The 23,438-nt window shown below is 37.2% G+C and overlaps 1 protein-coding gene across 5 annotated transcripts in view; it reads left to right on the top strand.

The window, feature by feature from the left end:
* Mi-2 (chromodomain-helicase-DNA-binding protein Mi-2 homolog) overlaps nt 1-23,438 on the top strand; it is a 743,946-nt gene that overhangs the window by 649,733 nt on the left and 70,775 nt on the right. For all 5 annotated transcript variants that reach the window (XM_067141602.2, XM_067141598.2, XM_067141599.2 and 2 more), the window contains exons 35-36: nt 7,754-7,948; nt 19,677-19,872. In XM_067141602.2, coding sequence (XP_066997703.2) covers nt 7,754-7,948; nt 19,677-19,872 — 391 coding nt within the window. The remainder of the gene's footprint in view (nt 1-7,753; nt 7,949-19,676; nt 19,873-23,438) is intronic.

Raw genomic sequence — 23,438 nt, forward strand, 5'->3', positions numbered from 1 at the left:
ATTCAGAAAAGGAATGAGGACAAGTAATAATATAATGGAAGTAAAAACAATAATAAATAATGTTAAGAAGAAAAGAGGCAAGGTGTGCATTGCTGCAATCAATTTAGAGAAAGCGTTTGAGTCGGTGAGTAGACGGTTTTAGGAAGTGGTTACAAAATTGAATACTTACCACTCAAACTTATTCGTCTACTGATGTCATTCCACGCCATCACTCCGCTGACAGCTCGGAACATACCACTTACACGTGGTGGAATAAAATAAACATTTATATTTCTTTGACTTTAACATACCACTAAGTGAGCAGCTCGTCTTCTTTCTCCCAATTCTTCCCAGCCCAAACTTAGCAACATTTTTGTAACGCTACTCTTTTGTCACAAATCACCCAGAACAAATCGAGCTGCATTTCTTTGGATTTTTTCCAGTTTTTGAATCAGGTAATCCTGGTGAGGGTCCCATACACTGGAACCATACTCTAGTTGGGGTCTTACAAGAGACATATATGCCCTCTCCTTTACATCCTTACTACAACCCCTAGATACCCTCATAACCATGTGCAGAGATCTGTACCCATTAATTACAATCATATTTATGTGATTACCCCAATGAAGATCTTTTCTTGGTTAAACCATGGGAAATTGTTGATAATACTGAGGTAATTGAATGTGGTAATGTGGTAATGGATGTAGGACTGATGCCAAAAAGGCTTAATAAGAGGGTCACACAAGATAAGAAATTGTACAGAAAAACTAAAGTTGAAGAATTCGGGACTTACTTTAAATCACAATTCAGTTGTTGGATAAACGGAGTAATGTGGATACACTTTGTGCAAACTTTAAAGGAAACATTTGGGAAGGAGAGGAGAGATTTGTACCTGTTAGGAAGGGTAGATAAGGTTGGAATTCAAGAAGACAAATTGGGGCAAATATTCGTTTATAAGCAGGGGAGTTAGGGATTGGAATAACTTAGCAAGGGAGATGTTCAATATTTTTTTTTCAGTCATTTAAGAAAAGGCTAGGAAAACAACAGATACAGAATCTGTCACCTGGGTGACTGCCCTAAATGCAGGTCAGTAGTGATTGAAAGAAGAATACATCTAGTAAGTTATAGAGACGAGTTGGTACTTGTACTACTTGTATAAATCCACCCTCCCAAATTAACTTATTTGCCAGTTTCTGTTCATGGGCTTCACTTGCAGCTCCATTCCATTGAACTTCAGGCAAGTTTAAATCTCCCCCAATTACTACCATATCATTATTATTGGTTTATAAACAAGTTCCCTCTCAATGATGCAGTACTGAAACATGCAAAGTTTGCAGATGTTTCAAAAATTGAAGATGCCCAGTTTTCTTCTGTATAACTCTTTATAGAATGACTTCCATCATTGCTACCGAAGGACAGTAAGTTAGTTGAGGATGCAATTAATGTGCTTCAGAACCAATTTGTAGCTCTTCAGATTGATAACTCTGCTGCTGTTGAGAGTGAGAATTTGGCAGATGACACCAAATGGGCTCGCTTGATGAACGTTTGTGGAGCTGATGGTATTCCCAATTATGATAGGATATACAGGCTAATGCTTTCTGTTCTGGCTCTTCTGCACAGCAATGCTGAGTGTGAACATGTGTTCAGCTTCATGAAAAAGAACAAAAATCAGTTTAGGTCCTCAATGTCAAATGAAATTCTGGATTCTGTTTCTGTTTTTTTAAACCAGAAGTACTGGTCTATGTTACTCGAGTAGTTTTCCTGAAGAATTTCTGCAAAAAGCAAAGAAAGCAACTCGTCTCCATCTGTCCTCTCCAACCTGTGATGGACAATAGCCTGCATGCTATGAACTTGACAGAATTTTGTAAATAAGTGTACATGTTTAGTTTAATTTTGATAGTGACATTCATATTGTGACCCGCAAGTTTAAAATGCAGAAAAACACTGTTTGTGTACTGTGTGGACTTTTCCCAGTGTTAAGTGAAAATAGATGAGCACTCGGCAAGATGTAACTTTAGGCAAGTATTTAATTTCGGGGGTGATCATAAGTATTTGACTTATATTAGTATTGTTTGTAATCTCCCTCCTTGCCGTCCTTTATCACTATGTCTCAAGACTTTGCCACGCATGTGCGTGTTAAAATTTTTCCGCTTTAGGATCTTCTTAATTTCTCTTTTTGAAAGTTGGCAGTTATGCAGTGATCTACTGTCTTTCTTCCAATTTTGTCGTGGTCTTTCTGCAGTCGCTCACAATCCTATGAATTATTTACTACTCTATACAGTATAACATCTGCAAAAAGCCGTATCTGTTATTCTAGTTCTTTTCTTATATCATGTATATACATAAGAAAACATAAAGATCCAATAATACTGCCTTGCAGGACCCCCATCTTAATTGTTACAGGATCACCTGCTCTAATTTGGCAACCCATTCAATTGTTCTTTTGTCTAGTCCAATCACCCTAATTTTCGTCAGCAGTCTCCCATTATCTACCCCTTAGAAGCCTTCGATAAGTCAATAGCAATACAGTCCATTTGACCTCCTTAATGGAAAATATCTACAATATCTTGCTGAAATCCTCCAAGTTGACACCAGTTACATAGGTTTAAGTTGGACTGTAGCAACCTACTCCAACTCAATCTTCAGATTGTCAGCATAGAAAAGGCAATTACTATGTTGTATAAATGTTGATATATCATTTATGAATATGACAAGGAAAACGGGATGCAATAAAGAACCTTGGGGGACACCAAAGTTGGGTGGTACAGTTTTGACATAATACAATCAGATTTTACTACCCAAACCCTGTTAGTGGTAGCTTCTAATCCACTCCAGAGCACTTCTTCCTATTCTGTATGCTGACAATTTGATGAGTAGAGTCTCATGTTGAACTGAATCAAAGGCTTTGGAGAAGTCTGAGTAAACAACATCCACTTGTTGCCTCCTATCCAGAGATTCTGAAATGAAATATACACCACCGTATTGGACACGGTAGAGCGTTTCTGTCTGAAACTGTACTGAGCTTTATTAATATAATGTGAAACTGAACTGTACAATCTGTTATACACAGTCTTCCTTACCACAACAGTCCTGTAATTATCAAACACAATTTTGTCTCCTTTCCTGAATACTGGTATGACATAACCTTTCTTCTACTTGCATGAAAAATACCCTGATGAGGATGACATATCAATTATGATGCTATGTGGCCTACCTAGCTCTTTTAAAACAATTCTGGGTATGTCATGCAGACCAAATGATTTGGAGGTATCCAAAGATGCAAGAATTGAAGATACCTCTGCAGGAGAGGTCACCATTGAGGACAGGCCCATAACACACGTGGACGAAGTGGACAGATCACCGGGCAAGTTGACCATGCAGTTAGGGGTGCCCAGCTGCGAGCTTGTATCCAGCAAATAGTGGGTTCGAATCCCACTGTTGGCAGCCCTGAATATGGTTTTCCGTGGTTTCCCATTTACAAACCAGGCAAATGCCAGGGCTGTACCTTAAGGCCACGGCCACTTTCTTTGCACTCCTAGGACTTTCTTAACCCAAAACAGATTGTAGAAAGAAAAAAATGGACAGAGTACACACTGCAGCAGGCGAGTGATACTTTTCAAACGTATCTGCAAAACTGTCCAAGATGCTCCTTTTGTCTTTAATTCTTTCCCGTCCTGAAGCATAGTGGAGGGCAGGTAGGATGATCTCAGTTGTTCACAAAATTTTTAAAAAATCCCACTTTGGATTGGCAGCTAATTTAGATTCTATTCAAGTTACATCATTTCTGTATTTTTTGAACTGAATAGTCGTAAATTCACCACGTATGGTCGAACATTGCATGTAATCGCTACTTTTTTTTAAACTTTCTTTTTGCCCTTTTCTTTTCTGTTTATTTATCTATTGCCTCTGTGTTGTACCAGCACGGGTACTTCCGCGTGCTAACTATCCGGGGCGGTGCATTGTCTTTTATTACAGTGCACAGGAGGTCGTAAAACAGGGTTAACGTATCATCGATGTAGGGAGAATTATCTATTAAATTCCAAGAACAGAACGAAATGAGATCTTTCATTCGAGGAAAATTGGCCTTAGTCCATGTGCACATTAACTTCCTCTGCGGTACGTGGCGCTTAACTCGCGGTAAAGAAAATTTTAATTCTACAGCTCAGTGGTTGGATGTAATTACCTTTTCTGTCACAAAGCAGTCCAAATTGGCATAGTATTGTTCTGAGATTAGGAAAAGGTCCAGAAAATTGTTTCTTGTTGGGAAGTGACACATTTGCTTGAGTCCAAACTCACTGACAATTTCAAGCAGTAAGTAGACTTCTGCACATCACTGTTTTAAAACAGGACCAGGATTCCAAGCCAAATGCCTGATGTTAAAGTCTCTGCAAACTACAAGAATATCCTGTGGGTTTAGAACAGCTGTAAAGTTGGCCAGTGTTGCTCGTAAATTCCTCATCCTAGTAATCACTTCGTCCAGTGGCAGGTAGCAGCACACTACAAACACAGTCCTTCCTGGTCTAGGAGTGGCCTTGCCATGAGACACTTCCAGTCTCACTCTAACTCTAAATACCATATTTACGCAAATAATCTCCCCATATTATTTCAGAATCTAGGGCAAAATTTGGGGTGCGGTATTATTTGCATCAGGTTTGGTACAGTGCTCCTGACATGCACAAGTTTGGAAGTTTCTGTTTTTCTGCCTACTCTGTTGGCAACTCTCTTCCCACCACAACTGAGAAGTGTACAGGATTGGATGATAAGTAAAGCAATTCTTGAACAGACAAACAGTGACCACTGGACATTCTGAAGACAAAAGGCATAGTTTCCAGAAATTGAAAACAGAACATGCGAATAGGAGCCTGAAATGAGACAATTTGGATGTGTTGCCATGATTGAAATAGGTCAGTCAATAGCTAAATTACAGGGTGTAAGACTAGCATGATATGTATGTTCTTTTTAACTAAATAACTTCTGTTTTTATAAGAGTTATAAAAAAAAAATAGTGAATTTCCACAAATTTGTTATGGCTTTTCACTAGAAAAACTTCAGTGTACTCTCGCAAATTGGAAATGCAGGTGAGATGCCAGCATATTTCAAAATGCTATTGAGTATAGACTATGAAGAATATGACGCTTGGAATTATTCTTCCCATTTTTACAATTTGCTTTACGTCACACCGACACAGACAGGTCTTATCTCAATGATGGGAGAGAAAGGACTTGAGGCCTCCCGACAGTGTGTTTCTGTGCTGGTTGCTGCCTGGGAGACTGATTACCTCGGATCAAGTACGGGTATTTCAGTCGCTTCGACATAGAACACTGCAATGTATTTGAATCTTCGGCAAACTGAGCGGAATGTACAGAAAACAACAACATGGTTCAACCCGGAAGAAGAACTAAATTAAGTTATTTTGTCCCAAAACATGCGCGAGACATCCACCCATTAGCCTTAAACGCCATAATTTAAATTTCAACCAACACATTTCTTTCGTGGCCACACATCCAAACACTCTTTTCAGTCGCATATTTACATATTCTGTTACCAAGTTAATTGGCTTTGCGGTTAGGGTCATGCAGCTGTTAGCTTGCATTTGGGAGATAGTGGGTTTGAACTCCACTGTTGGCAGCCATGAAGGTGGTTTTTCGTACTTTCCCATTTTCACTCTAGGCAAAATCCTATTCTCTATTTCTGGAAATCGTTCAGCACTGCAACACTCGTTGTCCTTGTAATTTCTTCCTGCAGCACTATTACCACTTTGCTCTGCCTCTTCAATAATGTGGAGATTTTCTTTAGCCGTGAACGGTACATAACAAGAACTCACACCAGCCATCCTAAACACATGCTACTACTTAATTTTATGCTGCAGAAATGACTTAATATGTATGCATGTCCGTGTCACACTTTGGTTGTGGCGGAAACAGAGTTGCCAACAGAGCGGGAGGAAACATACCAGTGTCCAGACTTCTGTATGTGACGAGCACTGTACTAACTTGACGCAAATAATACCAACATTCCTACTTTTCTCTGCTAGAGTTTGAAAAATATATGTGGAAATTATTTGCATAAATGTGGCATTAGTACAAACAAGCTGCATTCTGGTGAATAGAAATTGTCTTTATCCTGGTAATACAGCCTATCTATCATGTCTCAGTGTAGCAAAATGAAGGAAATGCAATACCGGTAGTTAAAATGTACAATGATGATGATGATGATAACCAGATCCTGTGGTGTTATCTTTCGTATGAGAAGTTAAAAGATATAAGCTAGACTGAAGGTAACGCATCAGTGTAAAATCTTTTCATTAAATTTTACATAGTTTACTCCTGTTCATCTTCTGACTAAGTGATGTTGACTTTTTAAAATTAGATTAATGGTTCATGACATTCGACGAGCTAGTTTCAAAACAAAGTATTTCCACTTTATAATATAGGCCCATGCTGGCGAGATGTAGTGTTTACTCTGTAGTGTGTCTTCTGGTATGGGCTAGAGCAATTTGTTACTTTCATACTTGATAATATGAAAGTGACCGAGATACGAGCGATGCTAGTAATAACATTCCTTATGCAGCCAGTTCCTGTTATGAATGGTGTGAAAATATCACGCATAGGCTCGGTTGGTGCATGCATTTCAGTGGGCTTGGCAGGCTGATATGCAATAGCAACTACTGGCTCGGTGAGGGAAGCAACGGGAAACTACCTCACTCCTCATTTCCCTAGTACGCCTATTCAGTGATGCCTAGGCTATCTGTTGAAAACTTTCGGTGGAACTGTGGAGCATAAAACCAAACTTCGGGCTGAATACCCAACAGACACAACAATATCTTCATAAATACAGTATTAGAATTGAAAAATTCACTTAATAGCTTCAAATGTCTCATTGGTCATAATTCCAGTTACTGCATATTTAACTATTCTAAGCAAGCAAGCAAGCAAGCAAGCAGTATGTGATGGGAGCTCTTGCATCAAGTTAGGAAGACTATTATATAAGTATTTATGGAAGTGTAAAATAGTTAATTTACCGGGCGAGTTGGCCGTGCGCGTAGAGGCGCGCGGCTGTGAGCTTGCATCCGGGAGATAGTAGGTTCGAATCCCACTATCGGCAGCCCTGAAGATGGTTTTCCGTGGTTTCCCATTTTCACACCAGGCAAATGCTTGGGCTGTACCTTAATTAAGGCCACGGCCGCTTCCTTCCAACTCCTAGGCCTTTCCCATCCCATCGTCGCCATAAGACCTATCTGTGTCGGTGCGACGTAAAGCCCCTAGCAAAAAAAAAAAAAAAAATAGTTAATTTTATTCTAATCCTCAGATTGCTGATATCCTGTATACTGTCATACAGTATTTTTATAGAATATGATAATGACATGGCTTGTCATTATGTGAAAAGGAAAATGGTTTGTTTGATAACAGAAATTATCTATTACATTGATAACAGAAATGACAAAGTTTGTATGGTGTTTCACTTCTTTTACCCTTGTCTTCATTGGGAATAAATATTTAACCTGTTTTCTCTGCTATGTCAGGCATCTACCATTTGTTATGTCCTTCACTCTTGAGAAAAGTTAATTCCACAAGTGTTTAATTTGTATTTTAATTGTCCATGCTTGTTACTTTTCCTAAATGTCTTGTTTCCTAGTTTTGTTTGATCTTTAATTCATCCATTATTTGCCAGTTTTGAGAATTTCTTTGGGATATTTGATTATATAAAAGAACTTTTTATTTATTTCTTGTGTTTGGTAGTGACTTTTTGGATGAAACTTTGTTGTATCTTTTAGTTGCTGGAACAAGCGCTCGTTATAGAAGAACAGTTGCGCCGTGCTGCGTATTTAAACTTGACACAGGACCCAAACCATCCAGCAATGTCTCTGAACGCCAGATTTGCTGAAGTTGAATGCCTTGCTGAATCACATCAACACCTCTCGAAAGAAAGTTTAGCGGGAAATAAACCTGCCAATGCAGTGCTGCATAAGGTAGGTGCTCAAGTATTATATATTGTTCGGAGTTCATTGCTACTTTTCTTTTTTGTGTGATTTATTTTATTACTTTGAAACTCCTTTGTCTTATTTTTGGAGGATGAGAAAAGAAAGTATACATGTAACTCTAAAATGTAATTGTACCTTATTTCTTTTGATTAGGTTATTTAATATTTTCTGTCCCTTATCCATGCAGAGCCATGAGGTATTCATATAAGGCTGCATGTAAACTCATAAATTTCATGTGTAGAAGAAGTGGAAATTTTATTTTGTTGGGGAGGAATTGAAGGAATTTGGTATTTATATTTATTGGACTAGAAATCGTTGTTATAGATGTTTAGTAGAATATATTTGTTCTCTGAATGGTTGGTTTGCTTCTAAGAAACAATCCATTGCTGGGAGTAATTTAGTTTGTAATATATATGCTGTTAATGATCAGCTGAGCAATTCTAACAATATTTTACCAAGAATCTTGGTTGTCTTCGAATCCTTCCAATTTCTTCACAGATACAATGGCTCGTGCTCTAGAACATCAAATTTAAGTTATCCTTGCATTTTCCACTCACTAATGGGAAAGTTGTATATAAAAGGCTGTTTGAAAATACAATTATATGAAATAACTGTGAAATCCATTAAGTAAATTAACAATCTCTACAGCCTACATCAAAGGGAGTCCAAAATGTTTAGCTTGATTACAGTTACGAAATGTAATTCTCTAAAGACATTTTTTAAAATCTCCTTAAATATGTCTTCAGGTAGAATACAAGTGAATATATCGTACACCATTTGATTCTACAACATTCATAATAGGCATCCTAAGAATTGGTGCAAGTTGTAAACTATCTGTTCCTTGTAGTTTGTGATACCCAATGATGGCACCAGTGTGGCATGGCATAAATTCCACAACACACTGGAAGTATTGGTAACATGTACTGATGGATGACCACTGCACAACTTTGTATAATGCTCGGGGATTGGTCTGAAGAGAGTCCAGGGTCCACACATTGCTCTTCACAGCATTCCATATGTGCTCAATAGGATTGAGGTCGGGTGACTGTGGAGACCAAGCAAGCATCCTCATGTCTGTATAGTGCTCATTGAACTAATTGGCCACAAATTGGGACAATGGGCAGGTCTTACTGTATATGAATGTCTCCTCCTCCGCTGCCTTTGATAATCTGGTCAACTACTTTTAGATCTTCCTCGTCACAGAACATTTTCTCTCCACTCTGTATGCCTGTCCACGTACTTGTTATGTAACCTACTGTGTATAAGACCTTATGCCTCTCTGCACTTCATCTTATTGTATTTGATCATCTAGACCAAGACCAGCAGAGCAGCTAAGGTAGGAGATTCCTTCCATGCATGAGAACTTTGTTGAAAACCTGTGACTTGGACGATATGATCCTCACAGGCAAGACTTATTTTGTAGTTGTCTAACTTGCTGCAAGTTTTTATTTTGTACCCTGCAGCAGTACTGCAGGCCTCTTAGAGGATGATGCCTTCTCTCAGGCCAGGAGATTTGTTACACTGAGTAAGATGTAGAGAAGGATGCCGGTTGTGGGGGGGCTGTGGCCTATAAAAGGATCTGTCCCGGCATTTGCCTTAGTGCAGGAGAATGGAAGAAACCACTGAAAATTACTCTGTGGACAGCAGAGAGTCGGGACCAGCCCTTTCGCCTCGTGAATGCAGATCTGTTGAACCATTGCAAAGCTGTGGCCACCGTTAAGCTGAAGACTATTCTGCTCGGTCTTGTCTAACTACTACTGCTACACAAGTTTTCATTCCATCCCTGATGCGATGTGGACGGCGGGCCTCCTAGGTGGTAATGCCATCTCTCAGACCAGGGAGATTGGTTTCGGAGATGTGATTTGCGAAGAAGGTTAGGTGGGTGCAGCCGTGGATTTAATGGGAACTGTCCCAGCTTTCACCTTAGTACAGGAGAATCGAAAACCATTCTCAGGACAGCGGGGATCAGCCACTCTGCTTCCCAAATGTAGAGCTGCAATGCTAGCCAAAACTAAGCGCTGTTAAGCTGAAGCCTACTATAATAAGAAGAATGTTATTTGCAGTCCCACTAACTACTTTTACGGTTTTGGGAGGTGCCGGAATTTAGTCCCTCAGGAGTTCTTTTACACATCAGTAAATCTACTGGCATGAGGCGTGCGTATTTGAGCACCTTCAAATACCACCGGTCTGAGCCAGGATCGAGCCAGCCGGGTTGGGTTCAGAAGGTCAGCGCCTCGACCCTCTGAGCCACTCAGCCCGGCTGAAACCTACTCTATTTTGTGTTGCCTTAACTATCAATAATGACATTAGACTGCAATTCGAAAGGAGTAGATATAACTATTAAGGCTTTAGAGTCAAGCTTATGTTGAATCTAGTTTGTCCACCAGTCTCAAGTGTTAAATATCATAAACTAATGGATCTCCATTCTTTGAGAGCTGTGTTAACCACTGGTGGATGGTTCTGTTACATCTAAAATATTTTCAGCTGATGGACCTGTTTAAAATCTCGCTCTCCTTTCAACATTTGTGCAACATTTCTGAATAGTTAAATTTTTAAATGGCTACACTACATGCCAAATCTTTCAAGACTCATGCAACTTCACTTAAACTCAGACTTGTTTGATTTAAAGTCTTCATTCTCTTTAACTGAACTGTTCTCAAGCTAATCTATTGCATTTTGTTGTGTCGTGTGTGGTGCAACGTCGAAGGTTCATGTGTTTAGACCAAAAGGACTATTTTATGCATGTTAGATTTTTTCACAACTTGCTCCACAAACTGGAAATCATGCATGTTTACTGTGATTTTTATTAACTGTGGAACTGTAGGCTTAAAGATCCATTGTCCTTTGGCAAGTTTGCTTACTTTTAACAGCCTCCATTATATTATATTTCTTATTTTTGATTTGTCATATTTAATCTACTCAGGTTCTTGTTTCTACCCCGTTTTCATTATTCATGATGTGTTTGTTTTTTAAACATAGGGTAATTATCTTTTTGTGTATTCAAGTATGTGGATTGTAAGCGAATTTTTACTCAGTTCACTTGCCTTACCATGTTGTTTACTACATATAGCTCTTACAGCAAACTGTTCTGCTTGTGACATGCACAGCTGAGTAACTGTATGTGGTCCTGTATTCTGTGCCAGTTTACTACACAATGTTTACTATTATAAAATTGATATCTTTGATCAACATGTATTCTTCTAACAGCCCAGTATTTTGTGTAACTCTGATTTCTTGAAATTTATTACCCCTACGTTCGGTAACTATTGATTTACCTAACGTATCCCCCTCTGTGACATAAAGAAGTTGTTCAGCATATTCATGTTCTGGTCAGTTTCATAGTACTCTTGGACTTAGAAGTAGGTTTGGATTCCATGCTACATTCTTGAAATTGTTTTCATTGGTGTACCTTTCTTAAAGCCCAGACTCTTCCGTATCAGAGCACTATATAATCTCTCATCCGTGGACATAATTGTAGAAATAATTTTCACTTTACCAACTAAACCTGATTGCAATAATATACTCCCTATTCATCAAATTTTAAATTGATACTTTCAAAATAATTCGAATCGCACGAACATCCTCTCAGTGTAAATGAAATGCTTCACTTTAAGCTTTATTTTGCATTCTAGATACACTTTCCAGTACATCTACTATGTTACGACTTATCTCACCTTATAATGAGAGCGACGGGCGATGTGTACATGTTTTAGAGCTAAAATCATATTATCATAATATAACAATATTACTTTCAAATCCACCTTCAAGCGCACTACCTTTCAATGCAAGATCCATTTAAATTTTTTTATTGTAATCCATCTCTTACTTGATCATAAGCTGCACCTTGACCTGACATTTACTCTAATAAGAGTTATAGAAAATTATCACTCTTAAAAAATAATCTTACGACGGCGGTATACAAACTGACAACAAAATCAAGTCGATTATAACGTGTACTATCGATTACAGGACAGATTCCTCTGAAAAGACTAAAACACCGCCAAATTCTTTGAGTTTCAAGAACATAACTATTACTACTCAAGTAATGATATTTACAATTGGAATAATAGGGTATCTAATCCTAGTTTATAGCCCAACTTTCAAAGCTTCGTATACCAATTCTAAACTCCAAATAAATTCAAAATTCTACCTTAAAAATTTACATTCAAGTCTATTAAAAATTTACTAACTCCTACACTAATAATGTTCACTTTAACCCTACGTATAACCGCGGCGGCTGGCACGACTTTTGCCGGCTACATATTATATTACTAATTCCAAGTCACCTTGATAAATAATATTAAATACTGCAAGTATATGTATACTATCTAAGCTCATAAATCTATAATCACAAAAATTCACATGTAAAACATATAAAAAGTAAACAATTAAGCAAGAATAAAACTTTCTAAATCCATTATTAAAATATGGGTCAAATATTTAATATTACAATTATAAAATAATATCACATAAATATTAATATACAATATAATGAACTCATTTTGAGTATTTCCTGGCGTTGAATTTTCATCGCATTTTTCGCCCCTATACAATGAAAATATTCACTTATCTAAAAAATAACACATGGGACCTATTCTATAACACTAATCATTTCACCTTATAAACTCATTAATACTTTTGAAACCGCCTTCAGCAATCGGGGTAATAAATATTTAATTAGAATACTAATCATAGTATATTTTTTTTTTTTTTTTTTGTGTATATTTCCTGAAATATATACTTAAATAGGTATATATATTAATATAAATGTATATTTAAAATAAATACTTTAATTTATTACCAAAAACTAAATAGATAATGAATATAGGTTATTATATATTTATACCAATATTTAAGTATATATTATATAAACATTTATTAATATATAAATATATATATAATATATATGTAGATATATATCCCCTACAATGCTAGAAATATCTATAATATCCTCTTTTTCTCTCTCAAGTATATTTGTTATTAACATTATCGGGGGATTATATATTAATAAGTTATTATTAATTAATGTACCTTTTCTATATGTAATTAATATTATATAAATGTATATATATATATATAACTATTGTAACTGACCAATTTTTCTTACTAAAAACTATTAACTATCTCAAAATTAATCTCAAATAAGGTCTTTATTTTAAAATTCTGAAAATTTCTGAAATTTCAAAATTGTTACTAATATTTATCGACTAAATCTATTTTAATTACTTTTTCACTAACTCCAAAATTTCCAAAAATTCTTGATTACCAAAAATGCAAAAATTTGCACACTTTTCAAAAAAAAAATTCAAAAAGAAATTATTTTTCCCCCTTAAATAGCTATTTAACACTAATAAACACTTTGCACCAACTCTTATTATCCATACGTTAAAGTTTTAGTAATGAAGTGCCTGATAAAAAGGATTACTGTGATAGAGTAAATCATGTAATTATTTACCTTCATTATATCTAATAGATTTAAACTATTTTCACTTTACCAACTAAACCTGATTGCAATAATATACTGAGTTGGCTTCTTGGTACCAGTCATGCAGCTTTACAAATGCTATACCTTAATAAAGGCCACAGCTAACAGTTTCCCAGTTCTAACCCTTTCTAATCCTAATATCTCAAAAAAACGGTATGTGTGTTTTGCTCCTTGGAAAAGAAACTAATCAAGAAACTGATCCTCCAAAGAGGTTCTGTCAACCTGAATTCTATTACTATGAAATTCATTATCTTATTATAACTTTTCGGGTGAACCCTGTAGTGGGAAATTTTTAATAACTTCTTAAGACCTGAATTCATTGGAAATAAAGCCTTTCTGTTATTCGTACCCTCCCTCACCAACTGGTGCAACAAATTCACTGCCATTGCAATGATAGCCCAGCTGTTAATTTCTGCTTGATGTAGATGAGCTTGCATTAAACTATTTGAATCTCAAAAGAGACTTATATTCTGGTTACCCCACACCTGTTCTTTATGCGTGTATTTGGAAGGTGCTTGAAATAGACATCACAAAAACAGATAATAATGTTATTGGTTTTACGTCCCTCCAACTACTGTTTACGGTTTTCAGATATGCCAAAGTGCCAGAATTTAGACCCGCAGAAGTTCTTTTATGTGCCAGTAAATCTACCTATGTGAAGCTAATGCCACCGGTCTGAGCTGGGATTGAACCCACCAAGTTGGAGTCAGAAGGCCAGAGCCTCAACCGTCCAAGCTACTCAGCCCAGCATGACATTAAATAAATGTCATCTTCGTTATCATCATCTTTTTCCTCTGTTGTCGGAGATGGTGGCAGGGTGCCTTCCAACCGAAAAGGGATCTCTGATCCAGGATTTTGATTTTAGAGTTTCTGGAAAGTACTCCTTGAAATCTGATGTCAGACTCAGTGATCGATTATATCATTCACCAATTCAGGATGTACTTGTACTATTTCATGAAACAGTGCAGCAGTGGAAACTGTGACACTGTTCCACTTGTTAATTCCTTTGTAGTGATTTATTTATTTTTGATCTTTTTTCCTGAAGTCCTTTGTTTTGTCGTGGACTGAGAAAGGTGTGGTATGGAGGCCTTGGAGGCTGTTGTTTAGCTCATTCTGAAAACAAAATGTATCTGCCTAATAGTTCTTCAAGGAAATGGTCCTTTAAAGTCTGAACAACCATCTCTGAGAAACATGCACTTCTGAACGATGTTCAAAGAGGCGACTTAAAACCTTTCCCTGTGGGGCCATCACACCTCAGTATGAAACAACAATCTGTCTTGCTCACTACTCATCTCTTCACATAAATTAGAAATCAGTTTTGAATTAGTTAGTCTCGATTTTATTCAAGTTAAAAAGTTAAACTCCATTTAGAATTGTCTTCAAATTGATGCCCATTTTCTTTAAGGCTAGAGCCTCATCATGAATGCTCCAGTGAACAAATGTTGCTTCAGGGGCAACTTCTTTAATTTCTGCAAAGTCTCCACCATGTTTGCCTGTAAACACATGTGCACCATTAGAGCAGACACCAATGCATTTGTTTTCCAGTCTGTTGCATTCATCCTCACATACTGATCCAGCTTTTCAAAAAAAAAATCATTAGAAGTAGTAGTTCAGCCTGGTAATGGTTCACAAATTTTACAAACATGAGAAACTGAACCATGTTTGTGCCATCACTGCTCTCATCCATGTGAACAGCATAATACTGACTGGTTTTAATTTTTTCATTTAACTGTTCTTTAATGTCTGAAGCCATATCTGCAATCTGTTAACAGTAATGTGTGATTAGACTAAGGGATTGATTAAAGTTGTTTAGCTGCTTTTTCTCCCAGCACCATTCATGTCTTTAGCTCAGATGCTGATCCTCCAATTGTATGAGGCTTGGCTGCTTTAGCTATTCTTATGCTTTCCTTAAAATACACTTCTAAGAACTTCATATTACGTCGTGAGATAGAAGCTGTTGGCTTTTGTGGCTTGTTTTGATAAGTCTTATAATGAGGGAGGGTTTCATGGCATGGTTAAAGATAGTTTCAATCTGTGGTCTTCTGCGGGTTCCCATTTTCACACCAGGCAAATGCTGGGACTGCACCTTAATTAATGCCATGACCGCTTCCTTACCACTCCTAGCCCTTTCCTATCCCATCATCACCATAAGACCTATCTGTGTCGGTGTGACATTAAGCAATTTGTACGTCGCCATAAGACCTATCTGTGTCGGCGCGACGTAAAGCCCCTAGCAAAAAAAAAAAAAGAGTTTCAGTATGTATGACACAATGGGAAATAGGTTTACTTTCTTCTTCAATATACATGAAACCTTATCTTAAATAAAAGGGATTTTCTTACATACTTATTTTTTTTTAAACTTTCGGTACCTTGCTCTCCTGTGGCGTGATGATGGAAGAACAGAGCATTGATGCACTCCCTCTTGGCATCGAAGTAGTGATAGCCAATGCTGAATAGTTGTCTTGGACTGGTAAAGAAGAGTGTTGTTTTTGTCATGATGGGGTCGTTTGAAAGATCCAATTTTAAAGTACTTTCAAATTTTAATGCTGTCTGTGAAGACAATGACGTAAGTGTTTTAACAGTTAATTTGCCAACACTGAAGGTGCTTCCTTTCAAAATATTGGAAGAAGCCAACATACAAGGTTCAAAGTGCTCTTGAGACTGTCATAGAAATGAAACAGCCGGTAATTATACAACAAGTGGAAACAGTGTCCTTCAGAGTTTGTGTGGCAGAAGTACAGAGCCACACGCAATTACATGAAGAAGAAAATCCGTGAGTTTGGCGATGAATACAAACACAAAGCTTGCTCCAACACCAAAGATAATTATGTAAAAACTACTGAAAAGGATCTGTGATAGCACCACGCTAAGCTTCATTGAATTTAATGATGTCATTTCTACACTTGCTCATGCAGTCCCGACATTACAGTAACTGACAATCTCGGGTACGATCTGCCATGATCCTCAGGATTGGACAGGCTGGGGACTTTGGTTCAATTCTGGGAGTGATTGACACCAAATCACATTGACCTTTCACCAAGGAATGACACCATGTATTGAAATATATATACAACTACTTTGTCTATTACAAATTATGTACTCAGTATTTCACTGGATGGCACTTAGGGAACTTCCTACCCACTGTATGATAAATGAAACTAAAAGTCTTTTCAGTTCCCTTAGTAATAAACTGGAAATATGCTCTCACACATCAGTCCTTGATCTTAAATAAATTTATACTTAGCTCGGTTGGGGGATTTCTTTCTTCTCTCCTTCTTTCTTCCTCCTCCTTTCCTTCCTGAAGCCCCTGTCGCCTTGAATGCCTGGCTAATTAGTCAAACGAAAATGCAGATCCTCGGACTCGAGCACCCATTTCTTTACTCTCTGTCCCGAATCCGCTCTGGACTATGAATAGCACCTCTCTCCAAATATGAACCTTGTCACAGTTTTGGACTTTTCTTCAACATGGACTTAACTTCAGTTGCGGAGCTCCTTTTGATACAAACTATATAGCGTCTCTCACAACGTGAATATTATCAAAAAAGCTCCCAGATTTCTCTCTTCTGGCATGAACACTGTCGCAGCCCACAGGTTTCTCTTCCTCTACATCCTGAAACTCACGTTTATAATATTCAGTCTGTCCTTCTCAAAGTTACCAAGCATTCTTACAAAATCTCAGCCCCTACTACTTTATGACTTTGACGTGATCTAACTTGATTAGCTCTTGTGACCCTCCTACCACTTAAAGGGTGTTGTCTGTGCAAGGTCTCTTCGAAATTATTAGAACAGTATTGTTCTATGACGTTATTAAGTTGTTGATATGGTACATGTTACGCTCCTTTTTCGTGAGCATCATCAGGTAATTATCATTTACTTAAGGTTATATAAGATCATGAATCTATTCTGTTGGATTAAATTATGCTTGTAAACCTGATTGACAAATCTTATAATATTTTACAAGTCATAAAATTATGTTTTTAAGTTAAAACATATTTGTGTCAAATCTATCTAAGTCTAACATTTTATTGACGAAACTCATCTGGTGAACATCCTTCAAAATTATATCTTAAAACCTTTTGAGATCTGGCTAATTGTATTGATTCAATGTTGCTTGACTTGTATGATTGTCGTTGAAACTTCGTTAAGTATATTATTAACAATTTTCTACGCCTATGTCATGAACATTTAACATGTTCTCGATGTTGCTGGAGTAACATTTGTACAAAATGTATTGGCATTAATTTTATGTTGTCAATACAAGAATATTGTTTATGAACAAACTTGTTGGTGAATAAACACTTTCTAATGTGAGGTAGAATTTGAATGGTTCTCGTATGTTCCAAATTGGGCTTGTTGGTATATTTTTCTCTCTGCTGCGTAATTGTCTAGTGTTACTCCTAGCCTCTTGAGAAGTAGTAATAGAAAGAAAGAGGCAAGCCAACGCTTGGTTGCTGGACCACAGTTCTTGTCTTCTAGCTGCTTGTCTTCTAGCAATAGTTAGTTCTTCTCGAGAATTTTCGATTATATTTTTTTGTTGGTCATTTAGCCATGCTTTGTGCCTTTTCTGTTTTGCCATATCACATTCCTCATTCCACCAGATGTCTCTCTTTCTCCTTCTAATAGGATCAGTTTCTTCCGCAATGTTCTTCAGTTTATCAATAATTGTTTCCAGTTTTGTCGCTTAGATTTGCTTTGGATCTCTCTGAATACAATGCATTATTTATTAAGTAGCTTGGGTCATATTTCCTCCCCCTAGTGGATTTCGGTGGTTTGTATTTCTTCCTTGGAGTTAACTTGATTTTTATCTTTGAAATATATTGGTCTGAATCAATGTCCACCCCACGAAAGACTTTGACATTATAGATTTCTTTGTGGTACTTTCTATCCATTGCTACATGGTCTATCTGAAACTCACCCATTTTAACGTTAGGGCACTTCCAGGTCATCAACATGTGCGGTTTTCTCTTAAATCTTGTGGTTTCAGAAATAAGCCCACAGTCTATGCAAAGTTCAATTAGTCTTGACCATTATTGTTTGTAAATTTATGAGTTAGCCATTTACCTAGCACTGTGCAATACTTTCTTTCTTGTCCAATTTTCGCATTGAAATCTCCAAGCATTATATTAACATGGTTGTCAGGGATATTTGATATCAGTTGGTCAAGCTCTTCCCAAAATATTTCAGTTTCTTCTTTATTTTTCATCTTTTTGTCATTTGTTGGAGCATGGACATTAATCAATGTGTATATTTTGTTCTCTACTTTAATTGTTAAGGTTTCCATTCTTGGGGAGTTTGATGAGAAGTCCTCCACTGAATCTAATATGCTGGTATGGACCAGGAATCCCATTCCAAATTGGGGGACACTCTTCATTACTCTTTTTCCTGGAGGTCCTTTGTAAAGATGATATCCTCCAGATTCAAGTGGGTCCTGATCTGTGTTCCAAAGTTTCTGAAGGGCTGTTATTAGAATCCTGTGTTGATCCAGTACATCTGTTAAGTGTTTCAACTTTCCAATTTTCATTATCGAGTTTATGTTTAATTTTGCTAAGAAAGAGAATTTCCCTGGTTTACTGAATTTAAGTCTGTGTCTGCAGTTTGTCGGTTGGGCTTCCAGGCGCTCCGACTCGCCATGATCTTTTAAGTGACACCTCACCGTATCCGAGTGGTGTCTTTTCTTGAGCCTATGATGTTGTATGTCCAAGCCAGTGGATTCTTTCATTAGAAGACTCTCCATGTTTGGTTGATTGTCTCATCATTGATCAAAGTTCTGACCATGGTCAGGATTTACAATTCCAGATGTGATCTGGGAAAGTGATTAATGAAATATGGTATGATGATGAATGAAATTGTGGAGTGTGTTTGGTCCGCGAGAGCTATTTTATTTCGTTCAAGTCCACCGGTAATCCGGTAAGGACCCCCCTATCCGCCACCTGGGATGCACCACGTCAGAGTATCACCTCTCGGCCTACTACGACAGCGTAGTAGTTTGTGGTATGATCCCCTGTATTAACAGTATTGTAAAACTTCAAGCTTGAATTTTACTCCTCTACTGGGACTGATGATAATGATTTTAATGCCCCTTTAATCTTAATTATGCTCCATTACTTCTCTACTCTTCTTTAAATACATAAATGTCACTGAAATACTGTCAAGGGTTATGAATTTCATGTTGTTGGTCCGTATTGAACTGATCATATTATATTCGCATTTGTTACAATTGTTTATTTGTAGGTTTTAAATCAACTGGAGGAACTGCTGTCAGATATGAAGTCAGATGTCAGTCGGTTGCCAGCTACCTTGGCTCGGATTCCACCTGTGGCACAACGTTTACAAATGTCAGAACGTTCCATCCTCTCCCGGTTAGCAGCGACCACAACAGCTAGTAGCACTCCAACAACTCCAACCACTTCTCAGCAAGGTCCAGCAGGTAAATTTTTTTGTGTATTTATTTATCATTTAAAACTGTATTTCAAAAAATAATTAAGAGCTTTGTAATATTTTCAGTGAACAAATGAATGGCATAGGATGCGGATGAATTGTCATTTAATGGCCAAAGAAGGGTGTATGTGAGAAAGCCTCTTTGAGCTTATCTTATCCAACTACTAGGATGTGCCAGTATATATGTACAAAGTTTTCACATTTCTAATACTTTCATATTTGAGGCGCACTTCTGGTATTTTACTACAATTCTTTAACCAGTGGCTCCCCCTTGAAACCTACTGCACTTTCTTGGAGGGTTGAAGATTTCCTTGTTGTTAAGAAATGATGCTTTTTCCTCACAGATGCCTTATATTGTTTGTGAGATGAATATTAGTTAAAATAATCAAAATGACTCCACTCTTTAGAACATAGTCACTTTCATCGGGGGTGATGAACAGTGATGATCCCTGCAACTGAAAGAAATTAATATTATGGGTGTGAGCAGCAATTTAACATTTATGACTCTTTGTAGGTTTATGTCCAAATTACAAGTGTTTGGAACCTCATTCAAAAACATTGAAGTCTCCCATAAACTACTGGCCTTACACAAAAGTATTTTCTGATGATTAAATTGTTAAGTTATCAAGTGATGTGTAATAAATAACTACAGTCAAACCTCATTAAGACATTTCTACAGGGGACAAGGAAACAGAACACGTTAAACGGGTAAACGTACTACTGAATATGGAACAAATATGAAAACTTTTTGCACTGGGGTTCATAAAAGTAGCAGCAAATTACTGCAGTTCATTCTCTTTCTGAAACAGGTGTGTAATGATGTAATGTTAGTTGGAGCCTTATGTGCCTATTAGGTTATTGAATATTGTTTTCTGGTCACATTCTTCGACCATGAGTTACTCAGAGATTGCACTCGCCCATGTGTGAGAAAACTGCTTTTGTTGCCACCATGAATGCGACAACACATTGGTAATACTTAGCAGTGGTTCAGACCAACTTCCCTCTTTGTGATATCAATAAACAGGTACCAGCTGTCAAACTGGCGGTATTTGTAGGAATGGTACATCACTTCGCATAACATTTTAGTGGAAGATATGGATGCCTCATCATTTACTTGTGTAGTATTGAAGCTCTGTAGTAATGAAACAAATGAGTTGTTGAAGATGCTATTGCTGCATTACAGGCTTATTTTAACTTCTGTCATATAACACAGATTTAAATCACCTGATCATAAGAACATTCATTGGCAATATCTTAATAAACATAAACATAGTAAACACAAGAAATGTACTACAGTGTGTTCATAATAACAATTATGTACATAACACCCAGCATATTTTACTATCCACTCTCTTAACTTCCCTTCATGCACTTATTTTTTCTTTTCTGTTTATGTTCTCCTTATAAGCACTTCCAGCTTTGTTACAATTGCTCACTACAGTGTCCAGAGTCGAAGGTGAGAGTTTTAACATTCACACCAGACCTACGCACTTCAGATGTGGGTGCCTATCCACTTCCTGCTGAATTGTAATTTTGTCTTCATTAGCAAGTGGTTTCACATTTTTTTCCTTGTCCATAACTAGACTATCACAAGATAAATACGAGAGGATCAAATATACATGGGGTTTTGTTTTTTATTTAAGTTCATTTATTGAAAAACACAAGGCAGTTACGATTTATTTTTCCACATAGTTTCTTGCTTTGGAAATGAATTTGTCCCATCATATGGGCAGGTTTTTTGATGCCCTCATCGTAAAAAGAACAGGGTTGTGTCACCAGCCAGTTGCGCACAAAGTCTTCCACACTCTCGTCATCTTCAAATTGTTGCCCTCCTAGAGCTTCTATAAGCGGTCCGAACAAATGTAAATAGCAGGGTGATAAGTCCGGGATGTAAGGAGGATAATCAAGTCTAGTCCAGTGCATTTCCTGTAGCCTGGAGACAGAGCTCCAGTTTGGGCCCATGTATTGTCGAGGAGGAGGATGACCTGTCGAATCGGTTGGTCTCTTCTTTTGCGGCGATATGCAACCCTCGCCTTGTTCAACCTCTCGCAGTAGTAAGCAGTATTGACTGTGCGTCGCTCATGTCTGTCGATCGTCGTCAATAATATCTTTAACCGCACAAATATTTTCATCTGTAATGCTGGTCTGAGGACGGCGATCATGTTGCTGATTTTTTCACAGGTTCTCATCCTTCCTTGAAATTTTTATGCCACGCAAACACAGGCGTCCTTGACAATGTTTGATCACCGAACTGTGCAGTCAATCTCTGGCAAATTTCCGCCACTGTAACTCCTTCGGGAATAAGAAATTTTATAATTTATGCGTTGTGCAGTGGAGGGGTGCACCTGTTGCACCGACATTGCGAGCGTTACTGACAAAACGGCTGGAAATATCTAACAGAACACTCTCCCCCACTCCTAACAGTCCCGCTTAAGCATAGCAGAAGGACGGGGCCAGTCCTACCAACTGTATGCCACTGAACTTCTCACGATTATGTTCCTATTCTGTAAGATTTCCTAACAGCCACTGCCAGGAATACATTTGAGCTTTGAAATCCTGCCCATGGAGGTCCTAGTTTACCTGTAGATGGTGCAGGTGATATTTATGTGCATGCGGTACTCGTAGTATGGAAACATGGCTGATGTCCAATTGCCCATGTACTCGTATGTGGGTTACTGTGAGCTGTGTCCAGAACACCCCCATTACTACACATTACGGTCTTTTCTCGGATAGGTGGTGTAGTCTGAAGTACCTAGACCCATTATTACCCCTTAATGCTGCAGAATGAAATTTGGAGCTTTATTGTGAAAGTGTTTAATTAAGCAGTGAAAAATGAATGTTTATTTTTACCTCTAATAACGTCATTTTCTTCTTAGATATGTTGTGAAATGAATGAAAAGCAATATTTTAAAATAATACTGACATTCTGCATTGTGAAAATTTAAAAAAATATGAAAAAAATTATAAAATTTATTTTTGTGGAAAAATGCTGGTAACGAACTGTTTTCATTCACAGAAATACTCTACAATACTAAAAAGTAATAATGTAACTTACATATCACGTGACACTGCAAAAATACAATACTAACTATACAAAAATTATACAATTTACTTTCAAAATATGGAACTAAGTGATGAAAAACTATCCTTTTTTACTGCACACTGCATTATTTTCTGCTCAAGTAAATACAAAAAAACCACTGAAAGGTCCTATTATGAAAATAATATTGACACTGCAGGATTACACTGTAATAAAGGGCAAAATGAGGAAAAACATATTTTGTGGTAAATTGATGGTAACAGATGTTCCCGTTTACAGAAATATCCTACAGAACTAAAAATTAATATTGGAAGATACGTGACACTATGAAAAAATACTGTATATGCATGGCAAAAAAGTAATACAAATTATACAAAAAAATATAATTTTGGAAATACTTTTGAAACCTTCGAATTATTGTTTCTTCCATACCGAGCTCGATAGCTGCATTTTTATAAGCTAAAAATTTCATTTTTGTTCCGTATTGAAGTGCAATTATAAGAAATAAATTGACA

Source organism: Anabrus simplex, chromosome 2 (assembly GCF_040414725.1).
Source record: "Anabrus simplex isolate iqAnaSimp1 chromosome 2, ASM4041472v1, whole genome shotgun sequence".
In the NCBI taxonomy this organism is placed as follows: domain Eukaryota; kingdom Metazoa; phylum Arthropoda; class Insecta; order Orthoptera; family Tettigoniidae; genus Anabrus; species Anabrus simplex.